The sequence below is a fragment of the Papio anubis genome, unplaced genomic scaffold (genome assembly GCF_008728515.1).
Source record: "Papio anubis isolate 15944 unplaced genomic scaffold, Panubis1.0 scaffold939, whole genome shotgun sequence".
Classification (NCBI taxonomy): domain Eukaryota; kingdom Metazoa; phylum Chordata; class Mammalia; order Primates; family Cercopithecidae; genus Papio; species Papio anubis.
Genome location: NW_022169642.1, coordinates 1 through 26,780, shown reverse-complemented (window position 1 = coordinate 26,780; position 26,780 = coordinate 1). Strand labels below are relative to the sequence as shown.

Below are 26,780 nucleotides of genomic sequence, written 5' to 3'. Positions count from 1 at the left end.
CTGGTCAACATGGTGAAACCCCATCTCTACTAAAAATACAAAAATTAGCCAGTCGTGTGGGATGCACCTGTAATCCCAGCTATTCAGGAAGCTGAGGCAGGAGAATGACTTGAACCTGGGAGGCAGAGGTGCAGTGAGTCGAGATTGTGCCACTACACTCCAGCCTGGGCAACAGAGCAAAAAACTCTGTCTCAAAAAAAAAAAAAAAAAAAAAAAAAAAAAAAATCCAACCTCAGGCAGGGGATCCCCTTCCCTTCATCCATTCAGGTCTGCTTTTCAACTATAACCTCATCACTCACATCATATCCCCTATTCCCCTAAGGCTGGCCCAGGACAAGAACAGCTGCCATCCCTATGGGAGCCAGGTGGCTGCAGGGCACCAACAGGATGTGGATGAGAGAACATCACTGGACATCTCCTGATCCCTGCACCCAGGTGTGCTCAGTGCCACATCTGGGCTTCCACAGGTCTGTGTCCCACAGTGTCCTCAGGTGACCCTGCATTCTGTTCCCAGAAAAGTATGCCTTGGGCTAGAGAAGAAGCAGGGGACAGCCAGCTGATATCTTGTCGAGAGCCATCATCATGCATCATCAGAGTGTCTGTCAAGACCCCACAGGACTGCCAGGAATTTTCACTGGCCGAAAATAGCAGTGTCCACCACTTTAAGAAAAAGCATCTGGTTTCCCTTCCATGTGCCTGCTGATTTTGGTCCTGTAGGATGATGACATTATGCACTGGCCTCTGTCACTTTTTCTAACCGAGACACTAGAGAGGGAGAGGGAAACAAGAAAGAAAAATCTAGAAGATGTTTTGGAAAGATGTTAGATTCTCAAATACAGTCATGGTCAAAGCAAGGTGATGGGAGCAGAATAATTCTTTAATGGGTATTTGAATGGAGGCACCTGTGAAGCATCTTTTGCCTTAGGGAGAGAACAGGTGCTACAGTAATGGACTGTGCTGTTTATTTTTTATCTTGCAGTAGTTGCTGCAGTGTCTGCTGACACCAAATGAGTATCCTGATAGCCTTCAATATCAGTGGTGGCAGCCTACATGAAATTTTTATCTTGATGGGAATTCGAGGGCTGGAGGCTGCCTTTATCTGGATTTCAATCCTTTTTTGTGCCATGTGCCTGGTGGGACTGGCTGGAAATGCTGCCCTCATCCTGGTCATTTCCAGGAACAATAGCCTTCATTCACTCATGTTCCCATTCCTTTGCCTTCTCTCAGTTCCTGACCTGGCTCTCGGTTCTACCACTGTGCTCAAGATGCTGGCCATTTTGTGGCTCCATGCTGGTGAGATTTCCTTTAGTGGATGCCCGGCCCAGATGTTTTGCATCCATTCTATCTACGCCCTGGAGTCCTCAGTCCTTCTTTCCATGGTCATTGATCGATATGTGGCTATCTGTAACCCATTAAGATATACAACCACTCTCAACCATGCTGTCATAGGTAGGATTTGCCTTGTTGGGATATTTTGTAGTGTGGCTATTGTCTCCTCTTTTATCTTCTTGCTGAGGTGATTCTCCTACTGTGGTCACTGTGTCTTGACACACACTGTGAGCACATGGGCATTGCCTGATTGGCCTATGCCAACATCACTGTCAATATTGTCCTGTGGGCTGACTGTGGCTCTGCTGGTCATGGAACTGGAGTCTATCCTCATTGGCATCTCCTATGGCCTTATCCTTCATGCTGTCTTTCATCTTCCATCTTGTGATGCCTAGCACAGGGCTCTGAGTACCTGTGGCTTCCACATTGGCATCATCCTCGTTTTCTACATCCCTGCCTTCACATTTCTGAACCACAGCTTTGGCCACCACTGGGTCCCCAAGCATGTGCACGTCTTTCTGGTTAATCGCTGTCTGCTGCAGCCTCCTTTACTGAACCCAGTCATCTATGGGACTAGCACCAAACAGATTTGGAGTCAAATCTCTTTTTGAGACTTCTTCACTTGGAAAAGGATTTGGCCTAACCTATCAATCTGAGGTAGAAGATGAGGAGAGTATAAAAGCTATGAGGGATCATTGATAAATTCATAAGTAGAAAAGAGAAACACTGTGTTACAAACTATGGGACTTGGCTGTAGTGGGATTGAGAAGGAATCAGAGAGACCGCTGGGTTGAGGAGGATATTATTTAGGTGCACTGGCCCAGTTGGATTAACATCCAAAGGACTGAGCCCTGAACAAAGAGTTGATTTTTAAGCATTTTGTGGGGTGGTGGGAGATCTGTGCAGGGGGAAGCATATTACAGAAGCAAGAAACAAAGACAGTTATTCAATTAATTGAGACATGCATTACATCATTTATTACTTTCCAAGGAAAAACATGTTTTATAGCTTGAGTTTATCTGTCTAGTTACCTTGCAGCTGCACAGCTAGAGAAACAGGGTCTTCACAATGCCTGGGAAAGGAGGAGAGATAAGGCTCACTAGCCACAGAAAAACAGACAGTTAATTTTTAAAGGACTCCAGCTCTTTCTCTTCCTCAGGAGGAATTGGGTTTTCTTACACACAACTGAGTTTCTGCTTACAGATTCTTTGATTTCTTTTAATTCCTGTTCTATGGCTTCTAGTACTGGACACATCCCTTTGCTACTCATGAACTCAGATTTCCTTATCAGTACTTCAAGTGTCTTACAGCTCTATGATCTGGTAAATCTAGTGCCAAGATGGGTCCATTTTCAATCTTGCTGTGGGAGTCCAGAGTTCTGAGTTCTGGTCCTGCTTCTTACAATAACATCTTGGGTCACTAAACTTCATTTTTCTTCCAGAAATAATGTGTGGTTCATAGCAGGAGATTATCACCGTGAGTATTCTTGGTAAGTATTTGTATTGCAAGGTGAACTTTTTGGTCAAATGAAGCCAGGACCTTAGAAGAGCAGGCATGGGGCCTACAAAGATGCATCTAGGAGCAGAACAGATGTTACAAAGGCATTGAGCACTAACCCCTACTCTTACCTCCAGCTTCATTGTATGATTTTTCTCTCTTTCCGAAGTTAGTATGCTATTTGGTCCCTTTAGCATTTACTCCTTCAAAAAATAAAGAGTTTTAACTTTGTTGCTAGTTGCAGGCTGGTATCCTAAGAAGAAGCATGAATTTATTTGTCTATTAAAATAAATGTTCATTTACTAATTTATCTTTAAAAATTTGTGTAAATTTTAGGGGTTTGTGTGCAGTTTTAGTACATGGATATGTGGGGTAGTGGTGAAGTCTGGGCTTTTAGTGTAACCATCACCTTAATAATATACATTGTATCCATTCAGTAACTTCTTATCCTTCACCCCAATTATATCTTCCCACCCTTCTGAGTCTTTAATGTCTATTATTCCACTCTTCAGGTCCATGTGTATACATTATTTAGCTTTTACTTATAAGTGAGAACGTATGGTATTTGTTTTTCTGTTTCTGAGTTGCTTAAGGGCCTCCAGTTCCATTCATACTGCTGCAAAAGACATTTTATTTTTGATGGCTAAATAGTATTCCATTGTGCATATATATCACATTTTCTTTATCCAATCATCCACTGATGGACAGCTAGGTTGGGTCCATATCTTTCTTACTGCATTCACTAACATTCAACAATTAGCACCTGTTATATTCCAGGCTTAGTCCCAAGTATTACCAGCCTAGTCCCAAGATTACAAAGGAGGGAATGATCATAGAAGAGGTGATGTTAAATCAATGTCCTATAAGGTAGGTAGCAGGCAACCATTTGCCAGGTGAACAAGCCAGAAAGGCATCCCAGGTAGAGGAAACAGCATGGACAAAGGAATGGAGGTTCAACTGTCTGGTGTGTTGGAAAACTGTATGATCAGTGTGGCTAGAATTTTGTGATGACGGCTATGCTTTACATAACAGTCTCACTTGTTTGGGAGTGTACCCTGAAGGCAGTGGGGGCCTTTGAAGGTTTGAAGCAGGGGATGACATAGTCCAATTTACATTTTATATCAAAGTTAAAAAATGAGATTGGAGGGTAGCAAGATTAATGGTAGAGAGACAAATAGAAAGGCTGTAGCTGCAATCTTTTGGGAGAGGTGGTAGATTCTTCCTAAGTGGAACAAAAGAGAAACCCTACCTGAAAATTTAAGCTACATCCACCTAGGCAGGTTTTCAGTTTCAGTAGCCTCTGCTAAGTTTTGCCTGGGCCAGAGTGCCTTACACAATATCCCTGTGAAATATAGGCATCCCTTCTTATCTGCAGAGTAAATATTTCGAGACCTCCAGTGGATGACTGGAACAGTGGATAGTGCTGAACCCTATGTATACTGTTTCTTTCCTCTACATGCAAACTTATGATAAACTGAAATTTGTAAATTAGGCCCAGTAAGATTAAAAATAACATAAAATAGTATAATCATAACAATATACTGTGATAAAATTTATGTGAATATTTATTTCTGGAATTTTGTGCTTTATTTTCAGATTGTGGCTGAGCACATGTAACTGAAACCATAAAAAGCAAAACTGCAAATAAGCGGGGACTACTGTGCTAGACTCACTGAGCACTCCTGCCTCAGGAACTGGTCTTGAGTCTGATGCCAAATTCTCCCACCCTTCACACACACAGCACTGGGAGAAGCCAAATACCTTTCCCAATTTGCCACACACATAGGTTCCCTTCATTCAAATCTTCATTCAAATGAAACTTCTATTTCCATCTTTTCAGTCTCAAGAGCATGAGCTTTGGAGAAAAAAAAAATGTCCTAACTTCAAACTGAAGCACTATCTATGTTACTTGAATGGCCTTCTATGGGTTGCTTGACATCTTTAGTCCTGTTTACCTAATTAATAGAGAAAAGAAATAAGAGTTATAGTTTAGAATTATTGTAAGGATTAAATATGTGAATATCTTAGCAGAGATTGCTTAGAATATAGCTAGGGCTAGTAAGTGTCCGTCATTAAAGTCACTGAAACTCTGAGTCTGTTTTCCCATCTGTAAGATGGTGTTGATACTATCTATTGTGTATTAGCAAAGATTTATGTAAAGCTACACATATTTATATTTAACACGCAGCACATTACTTTTCACATAGATACTCATCAAAGTAGTTATCTCTCCGTTTTTGTGCTCCAAAAACTCTCCTACCTCACGTTTAATTGGTGAATATCAGTAATTGATATCTGTGATGCTCAGTGAATGCTTTACTTTCCCAAAACACATCTGAAAGCCTGCTCCCCACAATAATATGATTAAATTTCACAGAACCTGTCCAATTTCATTTACAACATCTCCCCACATGGGAAGGGAAGAGGAAAGTGGGGCCACTCCTGACAAAAATCAAGGGCCTCATCTGTCATTGCCGCTACTCTTGTGATTCCCTGGGTGTTTTCTTGCTGTTCAGTTCCTTCAAGATAGGCTGTACAGGCTGGGTACTGAAGGCATCACTTGCTTATGAGTAGCAGGGTCCAGAGTCTAGTGGGCAGTATGAGGCATCATTTCACATGTGCCCATTCCACACTCAGCCCAGGAGACTCTGCATCAGGCTGTAAGGACCCTGGCTCAACAGGCTCATGAAGTAGGCTCCATTCTGATCAGAGTTGTACAGTCCCTGTCATCCTCTGTCACCATTAAATAAACTAGACTTTTCTCATCTGTGTTTTCTTCTCTGTAGAACATCCTTTCTTCCTGCACATTCCAGTCTTGGAAATGTTTCCCTGCACTCTCTATCTTATATTCCTCAGATTCATTTTTCTAACTATTGCCACTGGCTTCTGCATTTGCCCTCCTGTTCCATGGAAATCACCTTCCCTAACATCAGCAATGGCCTCCTAATTGCCAAATCCAATGGGTATTTCTTAGCCTGCCTCCTTTTAAAATGTTCTTTGTGAGGCTTAACACTAGTAGCACAGCCTGTGATTTTTTTTTTTTTTTTTGTCATTGGTCTTCTCAATCTACGCTGCTGTCCTTGGGGGATCGCATATTCTTTTACAACTTTTCCTGGCTCATGCAGATGATAACACCTCTTTTTTCTATTCTCATGTTTGCCTGGAGACTTTACTTCCCATTTCACTGAGAGAACAGATACAGTGAGAAAGAATACTCACAAATTCTCACCTCCACATCCACCCACTTATGTGCATAAGTGGCAATATATTCTGCCTGCTCTCCTGCTGCTGTAGATGGAATTACTAAATGCAACTATTTCACAAAAATGCTAGATTCCTTCTACACTTACCTAATCAAGAACAGTCTTCCTCTCTTTCCTGTATCATCGAACTTTTTTTTCCAGTGATTCATTTCCATTAATTGATATCCTGCTATTTTCTAATTTTAAAAAGAATACACTAACAAAAACAAGAAAAACAAATGTCTTCTGTCCCCTTTTTCCTCTGTCTACCAGGTCATTTTTCTGATCACCTTTACAACCAGAGTAACTACTCAAAGAGTTGTTCATGCTCACTGACACAAGTTTCTTTCCTCTTTTTCCCTTAGCCCTACTATACTAAGCCTTACCCATATCACTCTAAAGTTTGAAACCATGCTTGCCAGGGTAGCCAAAAATCTCTGCGTTGCTGGATACTGTGGTCATTTTTCAGTCATTCTTCGTGCCTTACAGCCATATTTGAGTAATTCTTGTGTTTGATGCGGTTGGTCACCTCCTCTTTTTTCTTGAAACACTTCCCCTTATATTCCTAGGCATCACACACTTTCAAATGAACCCATCCCTCAAAGACCTTTACCTCCTACTTTCCTTTGTTGATTCCTTCTTATCTCTCTGACTTCTTCACTTGGGAGTTCTTATCTTTCTATTGTATCTCATTTCCTTGGTGTTTTTGCCCAGTTGCCTGACTTTAAATACCATGTATATATTGATGAGTTCCAAATTTATATTTCTAGTCTAGACTCCTCGCTGAATGATTGACTTTTGTAGTCAAACCTATGAGACATTTCCTCTAGGATACCTTAGAGATAATGAACTAATTATTTTCTTCCACAAACCTGTCTTCCTTGTCTTCAAACAAACAAAGGCAAATCCACACTTCCAGTTGTTCTGACCAAAAACCTTACAGGCATCCTTGATTTCTCTCTCTTGATGAAAGTCAATTGTTATAAAGTGCTGTTGGTGTAACCTTCAAAATATACCCAGAATCAGACTCCTTGTAACCATCTTCCTTGCTACCACTCTGTGAAAATTGCTGGCATTGCAATAGCATTCTAAGCAGATTCATTGTTACTATCCTGGTTCCCCATTATTTTTTTGCTCTACTCCTGACATAGCAACTACATTGATTCTTTTAAACACCAAGACAGGTTATGTAACATTATACAGAGGAATAAGCAAGCACAGAGAAGGTCTGTAATTTTCCTAAGGTCACATAGCTCCTGATTAACAAAGATGTAGGGACCAGAGCTCTTGGATTCCAGAATTTGTGATCTTGGCTCTGTGCTGCTCCATAGTCAGAATCAATCAATTCCCTTGCAACAAGTGAATAGAAAGTGTGTCTTATCTTGCCCTTACACAGAGAAAGGTACAAATTAAGTTCTAACTCTTTGGGAATTTAGAATCTCAGTTAGAAAAAATTAAGAGAATAATCTAAATCACAATGAAGAAATTATCTATTAATATATTTATAATAGCAAATTGAATGTCTCTGTGCTGCTGAGAACCATTGTTAGCACATCAGAATAAAGTCAAATAACATGGAGTGAGATGGAAGAGAGAAAACTGTTTCTTCAGCACTCAGAGGGAAGAATTTATTTGTTGTTTTTTTGAATCCTACATAGACAAGAAAATTGTGTGTGTGAGTGTGTGTGTGTGTGTTTATGTTTATTTTGTGAGAGAGAGAGACAGACTTGGTGGGGTGAGGTGCATTCTGGTTCTGGAGATGTGCTATGGAATTGGGGAGAACTTGGCAGGGTAGTTCTTCAGGGCCTTACCAGTGCTGAATTACTTAAAATTGAATTCAGAGAGTCTTCCTCAGCACAGATTGAAACGGCTAGACTTGGGGATAAAGGAACAAGTTTACCTAATAGGACAAGATTCTGAGGTTAGGCTTATTGTTAACTCTTCTTTGCAATTTGGCAATTGCACTGATTTATGTGCCAAACTGTGAACTCATTTCTCAAAGTGGTCCAGGAGAAGGACTGTTTGAGGCTCTAGCAGGATCAGGTTCATGCAGCAGTCTAAATGATTTGCACATGCTCTAGGGTTGGTGACATCTATCTATACTCAAAAGCTGAATTTCTTTTTAGTGCATAGGTAAAACCATATTTTATGCCTTTTTAGGGAAAGATGATGCTGAACACTGGGATGTGGTAATCAGTGAAGTTTCACCTCGGGAAATCCTGTCTTTCTGTGTTAGTGATTTGCATTGCTTTATTTCAAACTTCAGTAACAACTGATTGAGATTGATCCATCAATATTTCACTGGAGACTGACTTATAAAATTTGTAAGGGCTGCCTGTGTCTTCTCATCTGGGCCTGGATTTTGAGGACCCCTCAAAATGTAATCACCCCCAGCTTCCTCAAGCTCTTTCAGTAATCCTCTTTGCTGTCTCCTTCCTGCACCATTGTCTGGTACCTCCTCCTCTTCCAATCTGTTGTACACCTCTGATCATTCTCCTCTGAGCTCCTCTGGGCCAAGACATGACTGTCCCTGACCTGTGACAGCTCCTTGTGCATGAATTTACCTCCACAGCTGAACTAGGAGCTCTCCATGGTCACAGCTGACACTTATCCTCTTGTCTTACCTATGAACTTGTGAAACTTTTTCCTGGAATTGCTTTTCTAGATAAAAATACTCTTTGTCCTGATTCTTGTGGATGTGACTATATCTGAACAGCCTCAGTGTAATATAAACAAGAATCAAATTACTGAATACCTACTGTGTGCCAGACACTGTGCTAGACATACATTTTCATTATCCAACACATTAGCATAACGAAGACATCATTTATTCATTAAATCAACCAAGACTATGATACATACTAGTATAATCTCTAACACTTTTCCCATAATGTTTTATTGAGTGCTTATTAATTATGTGCAAGGCACAGATGAAATGCCTAGTCTGATGAAGTATTAAAATGGTTATCAATTCAAAAGCAAATAAATGAACACTGCAGATTAAGTCAGGCAACTATAATAAAACTTAGCATACCTTTATAACTTTAAGAATTATTAGCTGAATACTACTAACTGCCAGCAATCGGAATTGAATATTTGCTTTGTTTCTGAGATTATAATAAACACTTTACTAAGGCTGAGGGCAGTAAAGTGGGATGCCCTAATTCACACAGCTAGTAGATAAGTCTATGGTCATCTGCACACAGATCTCATAATCTTCGCATAATAAAATACTGGACAATGTATGAGATATTGTCAATAAATGCCATAACCTTAGGCTATTAGTTTCCCTGAATGACAGGCTTTTAATTTATAATGCAAATAACAACGATCATCTCTGAAGAGTTGGAAGAAGATGGGTAGACTTATTTCAGAACTGAGATTACTAAAGCATTACTGTTAAAAAAGGAACTTGGATTTGTGTTGGGGTGATCAGACCCAACACCAGGTCATGGGGGTGATGAAGTCCAGCAGAGTCGAAGGATTAAGAAAAAGACAGTTTCAGAGAGAGAGTAGGACCAGGGGGCCATCGCGATTGTGAAGGCAGTGAAGGCCCTGAGCTCTGGAAGCCCAGACTATTAATGGGTGATCAAACAAACAAACAGATGGTGAGAATGTAGGGGGTCAAAAGGGTGCATTGCATTAAGCACATGATTTACAGTTGTGAATATTTAGCATATGCTCTGCTACTTGAGATAACGGAGAGCAGGTTCTTTTAACTCAAGATACAATCGATCCTGGGAGAGCAAGGAGCACAGAGCCAGCAAGTCTAGACACATTCCAGAGCCATGAGCCCTGGATTCTATCCAAGCCATGAGGGGTTTTATGCCCTGGGCTTAGATTATGGTGCATCAGGGTAGCCTTCCACCCTTTAGCACAGAGCTTGGTGTTCCAAAGGCCACAAATGGTTTTAGATCCTGGACCCCAGACATGTTCCAAGACTTTTACATTATGTCAGATATGTCAGTCATGCAAGCCCTGCTTTAGCTTCTTTTCCAACAACCAGTTTTTCTCCCAACAGATTTGGGGCTGGCTCCCGTGAATTCTTAATAAGGGATAACTTTATGACTAAAAGGAAAGAGACCTCAAAAGGGATGAGTGTGGGAGGAGTGAAAGAAAATACGATTTTATTAAGTACCAGTCATATCTCCAGCACTTTTAAAATATTATAGAATTGTTATCTAATATAATTATCACAATAACCCTGTGATGTGAGGTAATGTAAAAAAAGTTTTATATAGGTTAAATATCTTTACTAGTAATGGTTACAGAGGTTACATAACCTTCTCATTTTATATTTATTTAATGAGTGCTTTACATGCTTTACATGCTTTACACTGTCTTCAGTTTTCTAACTTATTTATTTCTCACTACAGCATTCAAAGTTAGATGTTATTATTATCCCCATTTAACAGTTGGCCAAACTGAGGCACAGAAACATTTCAAATATGCTCAAGGTCACAAGTGAGCAGTCAGGATTCAAATGCAGGCACTCTGACTTTATACTTTGTGCTTTAAACAAATACATCAATACTCAAAGTGATGGAATTCAAACTCAAATTCACTCCAAACCTATTTTTCACTTGGACTCACAGGAGAATATTCCTACCCTTAAATCCAGATGCCTCTGAAGACCAGGAATTTACTTTCTCCTTAGTAAGTCATAGACACTTTTGAGACAAGTGTGAGAATATTATCACCTTTCTGGGGTATTCAGAGTTCCCTGAGGAGCCTCAGGAAAATAGTATGTTCAATGTGATCATTGATAGCGCCGATTCATCTCACTATTTCTCTTCCTTCCAGAGCTTCCTGCCATGTCAAACCATTCCTTTCACATCATCAGTGTCTGTCCATGTAAATGTATCTAGACAGCTATCCTACACATTTTTTTTAAAATCTCCAACTTCTGCTCAGAACTCATATTGATGTCTTCCCCAGGTGAAGCAGTTTTATTTTTTTTTTTATTTTTTTTTATTTTTGAGACAGAGTCTCACTCTGTCGCCCAGGCTGGAGTGCAGTGGCCGGATCTCAGCTCACTGCAAGCTCCGCCTCCCGGGTCTACGCCATTCTCCTGCCTCAGCCTCCCGAGTAGTTGGGATTACAGGCGCCCGCCACCTCGCCCGGCTAGTTTTTTGTATTTTTTAGTAGAGACGGGGTTTCACCATGTTAGCCAGGATGGTCTCGATCTCCTGACCTTGTGATCCGCCCGTCTCGGCCTCCCAAAGTGCTGGGATTACAGGCTTGAGCCACCGCGCCCGGTCCGGTGAAGCAGTTTTAGAAGTCAGCTCCGAATCTGCTTGGTTCTAGCTCCATAGATAATAGGATTGAGCATAGGAGGCACCAGCACATAGAGATTAGCCAGAAAGATGTGCACATGCTTGGGGACTTGGTGGTGACCAAAGCGGTGGGTGAGGAAGGAGAAGGCGGCAGGGATGTAGAAAACCAGGATGACTCCAATGTGGGAGCCACAGGTACTTAGAACTTTGTGCTGGGCATCACGAGATGGAAGATGAAAGACTACATGGAGGATAAAGCCATAGGAAATGGCAATGAGGATAGAATCCAGTCCCATGGCCAGCAGAGCCACAGTCAGCCATAGACAATATTGACGGTGATGTTGGCATAGGCCAGTCAGGCAATGCCCATATGCTCACAGTGTGTGTGTGTCATGACACGGTGACCACAGTAAGGGAGTTGCCTCAGCAAGAAGATGAAGGGGGAAACAATAGCCACACTATGGAATATCCCAACAAAGCCAATGCTGCCTATGACAGTATGGTTGAGAATGGTTGTATATCTTAATGGGTTACAGATAGCCACATATCTATCAAAGGCCATAGCAAGTAGAATCGAGGACTCCAGAGCATAGATAGAATGAACACAAAACATCTGGGCCAGACATCCACCAAAGGAAATCTCACCAGCATGAAGCCACAAAATGGCCAGAATCTTGGGCACAGTGGTAGAACTGAGAGCCAGGTCTGTGAGTGAGAGAAGGCAGAGGAAGAGGTACATAGGTGCATGAAGAGCATTTTCCAAGGCAATGACCAGGATGAGGGCAGAATTTCCAGCCAGTGCTACAAGATACATACCACAGAAAGGGATGGCTATCCAGAATTGGGCAGCCTCCAGCCCTGGGATCCCTGTTGAGAAGAAGGTGTCTGGAAGATGGTTATCACTGAGGTTTGAATCTGGCATTCTTCCTGGCAAATGAAGGGCTCTTTCTGAGTAGTATTGTTATGATTGCTCTGTAACATCAGATATTTGGTTGATTTATATAAAACAAAGATCTTTCTGTGAAATAATCTTGTTTAGACTCAGAAAAAAATTTGTTTTTCACTTGTACAAGCATCTGAAATGACTACCACATATAGTTCATTTTAAAACCTTCTGCTAACTTCTATATTGTACAATGATGTTTTGAGTTCTATATCCAAAGCACCAAGCTAAGTATTTATTAATCTTCTCAAACTGACCCTTCCAGGCTTGTCTCCCTCCACATCCTGTGCATCATTTATTGATCTCTAGTCCATCCACATCATGGGATATTTCTTACCTCTCATTCATGCCTTTTCTCCTACCTAGGGAGTGTCATTCCTTTATTTTCCTCTTCTCTATTAAGTTTTAATACAAATTTCCCTGTTTCTCAGAGGCCTTCCCTTTCTAAACCGGTCCTTGGCAATCTCCAATTTTGTATTTTTCCTACTTCCACTATCTTACAAAATTCTGTTGGGTTAGAACTATGTCTTTATGCAACCATAACCTCTACACTGCCCATGACTGTCTGTACCTAGACATTTTGATAACTTCAATAAAGACTAAATTCTGATCATTCTTAGTAACATGCCATTGATGTTTTGAATTAATGATATAATGATGTATTGACTTTTTTCTGTTATGTACCAAATATATACCAAATCACTTTTGTGTATGTATATATACACACGTACACACACATGTGTGTATATATACATAATATATGTGTATGTATATATGTGTATATATACATATATGTGTATGTGTATATATGTGTATATATACATATATGTGTATGTGTATATATATATTGATTTGTGACTTTGAACAAATCTCTTACTTCTCTGGGCATTCTCAATTTAGAAAGGGCAATGAATGTAGTCATTCTCTGATTTTCTGTCTGCTCACTATGTGGCATTGAAAAAAACTCCAAAGCCTTTTTGTGCCTTTGTGTGTGTGTGTGTATATATATCATATATGTGATACATATGATATGTATCATATATGTCATACATACCATATGTATCACATATATGATATATATATCATCTGAAGTGCCTATGAAGAGGCTAGGCAACCTAAATATGCTTTCATATCATGATTGAATATATACAGCAATTTGAGCATTCACATGGGTATACCAGAAGGAAGTGTGAGATAAATGAGATATGCTTGTTGAGGATACTGCACTCAACTATGGCAAAGTCAGCGTATAGTCCTCCAATTCACCAGTGTGATGGCTGGATGTGAGGTCAGATCATAATGGCAAGTGCTATTAGAGGCAGATATAAAAAGTTAGGTATTCTGGATTTGCCACCCATAAAGGGACTAGAAGGGGATTCTGTTCTTGTTGTAGAGGGATAGCTAGTATTATACACATTGTCTCAATAACATGTATCCCTAAAAGAATTCTGAGTAGAAATGCCAGGAAATCTGAATTTTAGCCCTGATTCTGTAACATTATTGGTTTGTGACTTTGAACAAATCTCTTACTTCTCTGGGCAGTCTCAATTTAGAAAGGGCAATGAATGTAGTCATTCTCTGATTTTCTGTCTGCTTACTATGTGGCATTGAAAAAATTTCCAAAGCCTTTTTGTGCCTTAGTTTTTATCTTTAAATTGGGAATGACACTATCTGACCTAACTTCACAAAATTTTGTTGTTGACTAAAGATGACTATTCATGGAATTAAACATTTGTATACCCAGAATAATTCCTGTATTTTTTTCTAAAAAAATAAGATATTTATATTGTAACAACATATACTCTGGATAAAAGAGAGTACAGTTATCATTCACATCCCTAATCAATGAAAAGGCCAAGCCCAGAGAAGTGAACTGATGTAATTTAGCTCATGAGGCATTTTATTTGCAGAACTATCGTTAGGTCTCATGTCTCCAGATTCAGAGTTTGGTGTTTTTGCCTCGCCCTACTGTCCTTTAATATGTCCAATACTTGAATTCCTCTCTCTTTCAAATTAGGTGAATATCTTATTTTTCTCTAACATCAATTCCTAGTGCTGCAGTATCTTTACTCATTATCTGAGCTCCAAAGAGGTGGAATTAGGGAGTCCCCTTTATTTGCATTGAGGTTTTTTTTTTTTGTAAGAACAGGAGACATCTTATTGATTCCTACCATAACAGAGCACCTAGGACTGCAATACAAAGAAACACATACATATTTTACTGCAGCGAAGATAACTGATGACTGATGGTGTTTAGGAAGTTATGAGACAAAAGATACAGAGCAAAGAAAAAGTTATTGGCATCAGCTGGTGCAGGGCTGTACTATAGGTTCCTATCTAGCCCAGATGCTCAGCTTATCTGCCTTCCTACCCTCTGCTTTGGTTTAAAATGCAGAAGAGAGACGGGAAACAATGATTAACGCAGGGGAGGGGATGCCCATTGTGGGCTGTGTGGATGTCTTAGGCAAAATTAGAAGATAAAGAGCTGCTTGTGGCTGCTTAATCTCAGAAGTGAGTCAAGAAGTTTTCAGAGACACTCTCCCAAAGCAGAATCTATCATTTTCTTGTCAAATGCCCCCACATTTCTTCCCTCTCCTCCTCCTCGGGTCTCCAATAACCCAATAGTACTTAGTGGGCACATACCATGGACCAGTCACTGTGTGGAACTGGGGTAATAGCAATGAACAAGCAGACAAAAATCCCTGCCATGAAAGAGTTTAGGTTTTAGCAAAGGCAGATAAATAGCAAACAAAATGCACAAGTAAAATATATGTTAGATAATGATAAGATAGTCTAGATCCTTAGGCCACAGAAGGGACTTTGACTTTCACTCTGAGTTGGAGGGGGATGCTTAAGGGAGAAATCACATTGCTGGTGATCTGCAAGTTCAGACTCAAATTCATTGCTCAGCCCAAGCAGAGTCCATCAGGTGCTGAGGCTGACGGCACCAGGGACACAAAGCTGAAGAACTGGAGAAACAATTAACACATTTTTATGGGAAAGATACATCTATTTCTAGAGCTCTTACTATTATAACTTCTAAACATTGCCTCAATTCTTGATATTATTACTGTGAACCTTCTTTTTGATGCACTTAAAAAATGTGAGAGGAAGGTTATTTTTATGTCATATGTGCTTTGGTAAAATTTTGTAGGATTTGTGTTCTGTGCATTCTTTCATCCTTTTTCTTTTGCTGGACTAAGAGTGAAGGGGAGAACAGCAGAGATCTACCTTCTGTTACTTTTGGTCAGGGTGGGGGGCTATGATGAGAAATCTGCTTCTGACTTCTTTTTTGAAATCATAGAGTACCATATTCTTTGCAGATTATGTAGATGATGTACTTTTCATTGCCAGAGAAAGAGTAGGCAGTCTGTATAGTGCCAGTTTGTCAAACCTGAAAATGCTAAAATCAACCAAAACCTATAAAGCTATGAAGAATATTGATATTGTATAGCATCTATTGGAGCAGAAAAACTTTTTTAAAAGGCAGGTTTATTCTTACATTGCCCATAAGAATATTTTGAAATAATACATACGTAATGTTTATTTAGCCAGAGGCAAGATGATACTGTGGTAATACCACCGGGTTTGTTGTTCAAAGACAAGGGCCAAGGCCCAGGTTTGCTGCTCCCTGGCTTTGTGTCCTCGGGCAGGTCATTTAACCTCTCCCACCAGTAAACCCAAGAAAACAAGTCCTTCTCTACTTCTTACAGAAATATTGGGAAGATCAAGTAAACACATGTCTTTGTGAAGTACATAAAATTAGATATTATCATAATGCATTGCATTGATATTTTTAGTGATGACACTAGATGGTTTTGGGCTCAGCATTGGCACTGACCTGTGATAATAGGGGAAAGAAGCTTAGAAGATAGAGTTTAGACAGCTGGAGTCACTACCATATTCTTTTCTCCTTTCTTTCTGGCCTATTCTTGCCCTCTAAGGAAGATTTAAAATAACTGTTGTAAGATAACTGCTACTCTGTGATTATCTAAGGATGTGTGGACCAGAAAGATTGAGGCAGGAGCAGGTCCCATTTGTTTCCCTTTAGAAAACAGTGGGAAATGGATATTGAGCTTGAGTATCATTTAGGTTCACAATACAGGCATCCTTCCTAACTTGTTTCAGGATCCTGAGTCTGGGTCCCCATCTTAGACCTAGATGCCAATAACTTAGCTGTGAGTTCATTCACTGAACATATTGTTGAGGAATCTGATTTCAAGAACTTACCTGCATAAGAGACATGCGTTGGCAGGTGGAGCATGCAGAGGTTGGACCTCGGTGTAAAGGCGTGTGTATGGGGGTGAAGCTGTGTGGGAGAGAGTGTGATGGTGCAGTGGCTTTGGCAAGAGGTGTGTATCTGGATGCAAAGTTTTGTTTAGGGAAGTGAAAGCTGTGCTTCTCTGCAGGTTCAAGGGAGTGTGGTATGAGAGAGTGGAGGGTCTGAATGTGTAATTCGTGTTGAAATGTCTTGTCCTTTCTCAGTTTTCTGGGCTAAATAAATGTCTTCCGTTTAGCTCTGCATTTCTGCTTCCTTTAGTCAAGGGGATTGGTAAATGGGGTTATTTATTGACTCTTTCTGTGATGTGCAGGTGTGAAAACTCAGGTGGCATCCCCTAAGGATTTGATCTGTGGTCCATCTATTGAGGAAAAGAGAAGAAGCAGTTGATAATTGAGAAAAAAAATGAGCAAGTGAAATTTTCTGAGTTTTCAAGGAAATTTGAAATTAAACACCTAGCCTGTCTTTTCCTCTATTCTGATCTCTTACTTTTTCACTTCTTTCCTTGTCTTCTTTTTCTCTTCTTTTTACTTCTATGAGTCTCTTTAAATTTCCAGTCATTGTGTGTCCACCACAATTCTGTGCTCATGGGATGTTGGAAAAGATTTATCTGAATGGTGCAGCAAATAATGGTGGTGCACACATATATACACACTTATACCATTGCACTTCACTTACAAACTCATGTTCCAAGAGAAAAAGAAGAATTTTGTGACGATGATACCAGAGTACTAAGCAAAGCTTAGGACCCTTTTGAGCATGGCTTACTGTAACTGCCCTGGTATGTACCACTGAAGGCAGTCCTTTTAGAAAATTACATCAATGCTCTAGCCAGATCCCTTCATATCCTATGACGTTACCTATTCATCAAGTCCTTGCACCAAGGGTCACATCCAGAAAAGTTTCCTCTCAGGGTTAATTACTTCTCTTTCTTGACTTAAGAGTACTGTACTCTCTTCTCTTCTCAAATTAATTTGAAACCAGTGGACTTCAAAATTTTTATGTGGAAATTCCCTAAAGAATTTTCAAAACACTACCTGCTGCTTTAAAAATTTTAAGTTGGAATATAAAAATTATGGTTAAAAGTTTAAATGTAGAACAGGATGTAATTTCCAGTATATTGTAAATATTGACATTTTAACATGAAACTCACATGTATATTTTAAATGTCTCCTATAAAAACTTTCTACTCCAGCAATTTCTAACTTGCCATTGTTCATTAAAAATACATGAACAAGTTTTTCTTAACTGTCAGAAATTTAATATTATTGCTTTATCTCATAGTTGGTTCATTACCCCAGATATTTCTTTTTTCCTTAAATATATCATTATAGTCAATCTCTCTTACTTATAAATAATATGTATAAAAATTGGGATTAGTTTTATTTCCTATAACTGTAGGCTCAAAATGTTAAAATGTTTTGTTATTGAAATTATTATAAGGATTCATTAATGAGGGCCATATGAAAAATCCTTACATTTTATAAATTATTAAACATAGGCCTAAGGTTTTTGGAAATACATATCTTAATGACATTGATAGAATTTTCTGTTTTCTCCCAAATTACTTAATGTATCCATAAGACAATATTGATGGAATGAGACAGATTTTACAATCCTCATTCTTAATTTTACCTATAAAAATTTAAACTCTGAGAACACTTATTTACATAACTAACTTAGTTGAGAATGGGAAACTTTCATTTATGCAATGTAGGAATTATAGCATAATTGAGAGTAACTGCTGTAATCAGCAACAGTCTTAAGAAAGGAGGTTCTGGTCATATGAAATGCAGAGAAGGATACTCACAGAGCTGGGGCCCAGACCTTTGGTGCGAGGTCTCAGCCAGGTGGTGCTGATATATGTCAGGGACATGATGAAGTTGGTTAAAAGTAGGGGAGGAATAGAAAATGTAAACTGGAACCAACTGCTTCCATTAGATTAATGGCTGTTGCTGAGGACAAAACAGTACTTGCATGACACTAACAGAAAAAAAAAATGTGAACAGGAAAAGCAAATCTCTTTTTTTTTTTCATAACTGAGATTTTATTGGTTGAGGATCAGTATGGACATTTCAATTTGTACACAATTCTTAACATACATACTGAAAATCTAAAAAGTCATGTATTGTAATTCTTTTTTTAAAGTTATTCCAGTGACTTTCCAGCTTAGAATTTGGAAGCAAATTGTCCTTAAGAGGCTATCAAGTACCGGCATCCTCACATGTTGATAAGCTGTTACATACGTCCCACCAATTCACAACTGAATAGCATGTACACTACATATTCAGATTTTTAATCTTTAACAGCACAGTAACCAAGTTATTAGGAAAACAGGACTGCCACAACCAAAGATGTTACAGAGTGCACACAGTTCTGACAGGGAGCGCCATGATCAAGGAGTGGTTTTCTTTAGGAAACAAGTCTACCAAAAAACAACATAGAAGTAATTTAAAATGTTCAAGACATTAAATGCAGGACTGACTCCATATTGTCATTTAATATGCATTGTATTATAGGATATAAAAACTAACCCCCCATCTATGGAAGGTTAAGATGACACCAAAGACAGTCAAAGCCTCCCGTAATTCAATAACCCACACTATTTTCTGGTTGTACCAAAAAATAAACAACCAGCAAATGATTTCACCTCTTAAATAAAGCATTTACACTTAGAAGATGGGATGAGGTGGGATTCCCTCCTTCTTATAAATGTTTCTAGAGCTACTAAAAAACTTGCATTTACAAAATAGTTGATAAAAATATTCCTCTGGATTGTACAAGAAAGAGAGGCAAGGACCACTGATAAGACATGGTATGTGGTATTAATCAGGCTTGGCTTCTTTCTCTCTTGTTTCTTCAGAGGTTGGACTCTCCTTAGTTTTCACTTCTCTGTTTTCTGCAGATAAATGTTCTTTAGTTTCTTGGTTAGCCACTTTGGCCTCTTTTCCTTTTGCTCCCCGTTTCCCTGAATATCCTGAAGAGTTTTTTCCAACTTGGTTCCATTCTCCCTGTCACTTTCAGGTACACCAATCAAACATAGGTTTGGTGTTTTCACATAGTCCCATATTTCTTGGAGTCTTTGCTTATTACTTTTCATTCTTTTTTCTCTAATCTTGTCTTCACACTTTATTTCATTAAGTTGATCTTCAATCTCTGATATCCTTTCTTCTGCGTGATTGACTTGGCTGTTGATACTTGTGTATGCTTCACAAAGTTCTCTTGCTGTGTTTTTCAGCTCCATCAGGTCATTTATTTTCTTCTCAAAACTGGTTATTCTAGTTAGCAATTCCTCTAACCTTCTTTCAAAGTTCTTAGCTTCCTTACATTGGGTTAGAACATGCTCCTTTAGCTTGGAGGAGTTTGTTATTAGCCACCTTCTGAAGCCTAATTCTGTCAATTTGTCAAACACATTCTCCATCCAGTTTTGTTTCCTTGCTGGTGAGGAGTTGTGATCCTTTCGAGGAGAAGAGGCATTCTGGTTTTTGGAATATTAAGCCTTTTTGTGCTGTTTTTTCCTCATCTTCATGGATTTATCTACCTTTGGTCTTTGATGTTAGTGACCTTTGAATGAGGTTACTGGATGGACGTCCTTTTTGTTGATGTTGACGCTATTCCTTTCTGTTAGTTTTCCTTCTAACTGGCCCCTCTGCTGCAGGTCTGCTGGAGTTTGCTGGAGGTCCACTCCAGACCGTGTTTGCCTGGGTATCACCAGTAGAAGCTGCAGAACAGCAAAGACTGCTGCCTGTTCCTTCCTCTGGAAGCTTCGTCCCAGAGGGGCACCCTCCAGATGCTAGCTGGAGTTCTTCTGTATGTATGAGGTGTCTGTTGATCCCTGCTGGGAGGTATCTCCCAGTTAGGAGGCATAGGGGTCAGGGACCCACTTGAGGAGGCAGTCTGTTCCTTAGCAGAGCTTGAACGCTGTGCTGGGAGATTCGCTGCTGTCTTCAGAGCCAGCAGGCAGGGACGTTTAAGTCTGCTAAAGCTGTGCCCACAGGCACCCCTTCCCCCAGGTGCTCTGTGCCAGGGAGATGGGAGTTTTATCTATAAGCCCCTGACTGGGGCTGCTGCCTTTCTGCTGCCCTGCCCAGAGAGGAGGATTGTAGAGAGGCAGTCTGGCTGCAGCAGCTCTGTAGAGCAGTGGGCTCCACCCTGTAGCGTTGTTTACACTGTGAGGGCAAAACCGCCTACCCAAGCCTCAATATGGCAGATGCCCCTCCCCCTGCCAAGCTTGAGCATCCCAGGTCAACTTCAGACTGCTGTGCTGGCAGCAAGAATTTCAAGCCAGTGGATCTTAGCTTGCTGGAGTCCATGGGGCTGGGAACCACTGAGCTAGACCACTTGGCTCCCTGGCTTCAGCCCCCTGTCCAGGGGAGTGAATGGTTCTGTCTCCCTGGCATTCCAGGAGCCACTAGGGTATGAAAAAAACTTCTGCAGCTAGCTCAGTGTCTGCCCAGCCACCCAGTTTTGTGCTTGAAACCCAGGGCCCTGGTGGCCTAGGCACCCAAGGGAATCTCATGGTCTGTGTGTTGTGAAGACTGTGGGAAAAGCGTAGTATGTGGGCTGGAGTGCATCATTCTTCAGGGCATGATCCCTCATGGCTTCCCTTGGCTAGGGGTAGGGAGTTCCCAGACCCCTTGTGCTTCCTAGGTGAGGCGACACCCCACCCTGCTTTGGCTTGCCCTCTGTGCACTGTACCCAGTGTCTAACCAGTGCCAGTGAGATGAACCAGATACCTCATTTGGAAATGTAGACATCACCTGCCTTCTGCATTGATCTCACTGGTAGCTGCAGACTGCAGCTCTTCCTATTCGGCCACCTTGCCAGCCACTGCTTCCACTTTTGCAGGAGCAGGTTTAGCAGACAACCGCACTGATCTCCTCCTGGGCTCCTCCTTGGCATTTCCTTCAGTGGAACTGACATTCCTTTTGGGCATTCTGGTAGCTGGGAGGGGGTGTGTTGGGTACCTGTGGCCGAGGTGCACAGAGAGCCTTCGTGAAGGTGGGCTGCTTGGTTGCTGCCACTCCTCCCGCCACCCGAGCTGCTGAAACCCACATCAGGGGTGGTGGGAGAACCAGCAGGAAAAGCAAATCTCTTATCCTTCATTCAGCTTTCCAGTCTCCCTCACTGCCTCCTGCTGGCAGAGCCCAACAGGCCAACAGCCCAACTGGCAAAGAAAAAATGCAGTCCCAGCCTAAGCATCATAAAAGCAGTGCATAGAAATGTGGTTTTAGAACAGAGAAGCAATAGCATAAAATTCAGCATGTAATCCTTTAGTACATTTATATACAAGCATGCACTATAACTTGTATCATATTATAGGATTGAGTAAATATGAATTATGTATAAAAATTAGAAACCAATTCATTTTGTTAGACCTCACAATAAATTTTTTCTTTATTAATATAAGAGAAAATTACATATTGCTAAGAAAATAGAAAACATTTTTACAAGATTAAATATCAAAATTGACTACAGTTTGAAAATATTTTATGAAAACACTTGATAGAAATAACTTTTAATTGACTAATTCATAGCTTTTTAAATGCTTATCCTCTCTAAAAAGCATACACACATGCATATGACATAAATTTTTTGTTTGTAAGAGCCATCTCATAAATTTTGAAAAATATGATAGTCTTTTGAAACATTTCAACTATATTTACAATTACTAAATATAATCTCTCAACTGTTTAGAGGTTTGTTTCTTTCTAGTAACTACCTATCTGAATGATAAATACTACATTGCAACTTCAAAAATGTCCTTAAGTTAAACATCTAAAAACAGTGTTTAGTATTTGAATGTTTCTTTCTTCATCTTTCATAAAATTCTTCTTTAATAACTTTGACTTATTTTAATTTAGGGCAAGACTGAGAGAGGCAAAACTATCCCCACTGGCTTATTCTTCATAATATATTTCAGTGCAGAACATTCAAACATTGCCAAGGTACTTTGGTCTAAGACAATACATTGTTCTTAAAATAAATATAGGAAAGACAGGGAAAGCAAGCTCTAGGCAAGTATATAGTAATTTTATTAATCACTAAATAGGCTTGCTCTAGGAATTGGAATTGTTTCTTTGCTTGTTGACTAGAAAGGGCAATGCACTAGATGAGAAAATTAAGATACATGAAGTTTATTGATTTTTTTAAATCACAGATTTTCTACTACTATGTTTGTAATTATAACTTTAATAAAGTAAGAATCATAAAAAACTGATCTTTTTCTACCAGAGATGGTATATCTGGCAGTTTAGGCTTTCTTCTTTCTTTATAGTAGCGCTTTGGTTTCTAACCTGGATAAGTATCACCAATCCCTTATCACTGGTACTATTGAATACTAAATTAGCTGGCTAGGGCTGCCATCACAAAATATCACAGGTGTCATAGCCTAAACAACAGAAATTTGTTTCTTACCATTCTGGAGACTTGCAGTCTTAAGTCAAGGTTGGGCAGGGTAGGGTTTCTTGGCTTACAGAAGGCTACTTTTTTTCTTAGCCTTTCCTTTGTGGAATGTAAGGAGTGAAGTCTCTGGTGCTCTTCTTATAAGAACACTAACCTTACAAAGCCAAGGTCCTACCCTATGACTTCACTTCACTTAAATTACTTCTTAAAATCTCTATCTCCAGTTATAGCTAACTTTGATGACTACCTAAATGAATGTAGGGGATAATGAGAGAAATACATGCAGAATGAAACCCAGAATTTTTTTTTTGTTTAATGGACTATAAAAATCATGCCATTTATTGAGAAAAGGAAACTAGAAAGAAGACAGGTTGCCTTTAAAGTTTCTGTGAAATAGCTAATTATAGGTAACAAACAGTTCTTTGAAAAAAAAATTAGAACTAAAGATATAGATTTGAGAATCATCAGTGTGTCAGAGGTAGTAAAACTTGAACATTTTCCAAGATCACCCAGGGAGAGTATGTAAAGTCAACATTGAATCAGGCTTAGAAAAGAGCTGTGAAGGGGGCGGAGCAAGATGGCCGAATAGGAACAGCTCCAGTCTCCAACTCCCAGCGCCAGCGACACAGAAGACCGGTGATTTCTGCATTTTCAACTGAGGTACTAGGTTCATCTCACTGGGGAGTGCCGGACGATCGGTGCTGGTCAGCTGCTGCAGCCCGACCAGCGAGAGCTGAAGCAGGGCGAGGCATCGCCTCACCTGGGAAGCGCAAGGGGGAAGGGAATCCCTTTTCCTAGCCAGGGGAACTGAGACACACAACACCTGGAAAATCGGGTAACTCCCACCCCAATATTGCACTTTAAGCAAACAGGCACACCAGGAGATCATATCCCACACCTGGCCGGGAGGGTCCCACGCCCACGGAGCCTCCCTCATTGCTAGCACAGCAGTCTGTGATCTACCAGCAAGGCAGCAGGGAGGCTGGGGGAGGGGCGCCCCCCATTGCTGAGGCTTAAGTAGGTAAACAAAGCTGCTGGGAAGCTCCAACTGGGTGGAGCTCACAGCAGCTCAAGGAAACCTGCCTGTCTCTGTAGACTCCACCTCTGGGGACAGGGCACAGCTACACAACAACAACAACAACAACAACAAAGCAGCAGAAACCTCTGCAGACGCAAACGACTCTGTCTGACAGCTTTGAAGAGAGCAGTGGATCTCCCAACACGGAGGCTGAGCTCTGAGAAGGGACAGACTCCCTGCTCAAGTGGGTCCCTGACCCCTGAGTAGCCTAATTGGGAGACATCCCCCACTAGGGGCAGTCTGACACCCCACACCTCACAGGGTGGAGTACACCCCTGAGAGGAAGCTTCCAAAGCAAGAATCAGACAGGTACACTCGCTGTTCAGAAATATTCTATCTTCTGCAGCCTCTGCTGCTGATACCCAGGCAAACAGGGTCTGGAGTGGACCTCAAGCAATCTCCAACAGACCTCCAGCTGAGGGTCTTGACTGTTAGAAGGAAAACTATCAAACAGGAAGGACACCTACACCAAAACCCCATCAGTACATCACCATTATCAAAGACCAGAGGCAGATAAAACCACAAAGATGGGGAAAAAGCAGGGCAGAAAAGCTGGAAATTCAAAAAATAAGAGCGCATCTCCCCGGGCAAAGGAGCACAGCTCATCGCCAGCAACGGATCAAAGCTGGACGGAGAATGACTTTGACGAGATGAGAGAAGAAGGCTTCAGTCCATCAAATTTCTCAGAGCTGAAGGAGGAATTACGTACCCGGCGCAAAGAAACTAAAAATCTTGAAAAAAAAGTGGAAGAATTGATGGCTAGAGTAATTAATGAAGAGAAGGTCCTAAACGAAATGAAAGAGATGAAAACCATAACACGAGAAATACGTGACAAATGCACAAGCTTCAGTAACCGACTCGATCAACTGGAAGAAAGAGTATCAGCGATTGAGGATCAAATGAACGAAATGAAGCGAGAAGAGAAACCAAAAGAAAAAAGAAGAAAAAGAAATGAACAAAGCCTGCAAGAAGTATGGGATTATGTAAAAAGACCAAATCTACGTCTGATTGGGGTGCCTGAAAGTGAGGGGGAAAATGGAACCAAGTTGGAAAACACTCTTCAGGATATCATCCAGGAGAACTTCCCCAACCTAGTAGGGCAGGCCAACATTCAAATCCAGGAAATACAGAGAACGCCACAAAGATACTCCTCGAGAAGAGCAACTCCAAGACACATAATTGCCAGATTCACCAAAGTTGAAATGAAGGAAAAAATTTTCAGGGCAGCCAGAGAGAAAGGTCGGAATTACCCACAAAGGGAAGCCCATCAGACTCACAGCAGATCTCTCGGCAGAAACTCTACAACCAGAAGAGACTGGGGGCCAATATTCAACGTTCTTAAAGAAAAAGAATTTTAAACCCAGAATTTCATATCCAGCCAAACTAAGTTTCATAAGTGAAGGAGAAATAAAATCCTTTACAGATAAGCAAATGCTTAGAGATTTTGTCACCACTAGGCCTGCCTTACAAGAGACCCTGAAGGAAGCACTCAACATGGAAAGGAACAACCGGTACCAGCCATTGCAAAAACATGCCAAAATGTAAAGACCATCGAGGCTAGGAAGAAACTGCATCAACTAACGAGCAAAATAACCAGTTAATACCATAATGGCAGGATCAAGTTCACACATAACAATCTTAACCTTAAATGTAAATGGACTAAATGCTCCAATTAAAAGACACAGACTGGCAAACTGGATAAAGAGTCAAGACCCATCAGTCTGCTGTATTCAGGAGACCCATCTCACACGCAGAGACATACATAGGCTCAAAATAAAGGGATGGAGGAAGATTTACCAAGCAAATGGAGAATAAAAAAAAGCAGGGGTTGCAATCCTAGTCTCTGATAAAACAGACTTTAAACCATCAAAGATCAAAAGAGACAAAGAAGGCCATTACATAATGGTAAAGGGATCAATTCAACAGGAAGAGCTAACTATCCTAAATATATATGCACCCAATACAGGAGCACCCAGATTCATAAAGCAAGTCCTTAGAGACTTACAAAGAGACTTAGACTTCCATACAATAATAATGGGAGACTTCAACACTCCACTGTCAACATTAGACAGATCAACAAGACAGAAAGTTAACAAGGATATCCAGGAATTGAACTCATCTCTGCAGCAAGCAGACCTAATAGACATCTATAGAACTCTCCACCCCAAATCAACAGAATATACATTCTTCTCAGCACCACATCGTACTTACTCCAAAATTGACCATATAATTGGAAGTAAAGCACTCCTCAGCAAATGTACAAGAACAGAAATTATAACAAACTGTCTCTCAGACCACAGTGCAATCAAACTAGAACTCAGGACTAAGAAACTCTATCAAAACCGCTCAACTACATGGAAACTGAACAACCTGCTCCTGAATGACTACTGGGTACATAACGAAATGAAGGCAGAAATAAAGATGTTCTTTGAAACCAATGAGAACAAAGATACAACATACCAGAATCTCTGGGACACATTTAAAGCAGTGTGTAGAGGGAAATTTATAGCACTAAATGCCCACAAGAGAAAGCAGGAAAGATCAAAAATTGACACTCTAACATCGCAATTAAAAGAACTAGAGAAGCAAGAGCAAACACATTCGAAAGCTAGCAGAAGGCAAGAAATAACTAAGATCAGAGCAGAACTGAAGGAGATAGAGACACAAAAAACCCTCCAAAAAATCAATGAATCCAGGAGTTGGTTTTTTGAAAAGATCAACAAAATTGACA

General features: G+C 40.4%; 1 protein-coding gene and 1 pseudogene across 1 annotated transcript; one reads left to right on the top strand and one right to left on the bottom strand.

Annotated features, from left to right (window-relative positions):
- Positions 1-200: 200 nt before the first annotated feature.
- On the top strand, positions 201-2,402 carry LOC101026747 (annotated as a pseudogene).
- An 8,899-nt stretch (positions 2,403-11,301) lies between these two features.
- LOC101025344 (olfactory receptor 52D1) lies at positions 11,302-12,278 on the bottom strand. The gene is given in 2 exon segments (XM_031662745.1): positions 11,302-11,660; positions 11,663-12,278. Coding segments are annotated over 2 exon segments (963 nt in total). The 5' UTR covers positions 12,267-12,278.
- Between the last annotated feature and the right edge of the window lie 14,502 nt (positions 12,279-26,780).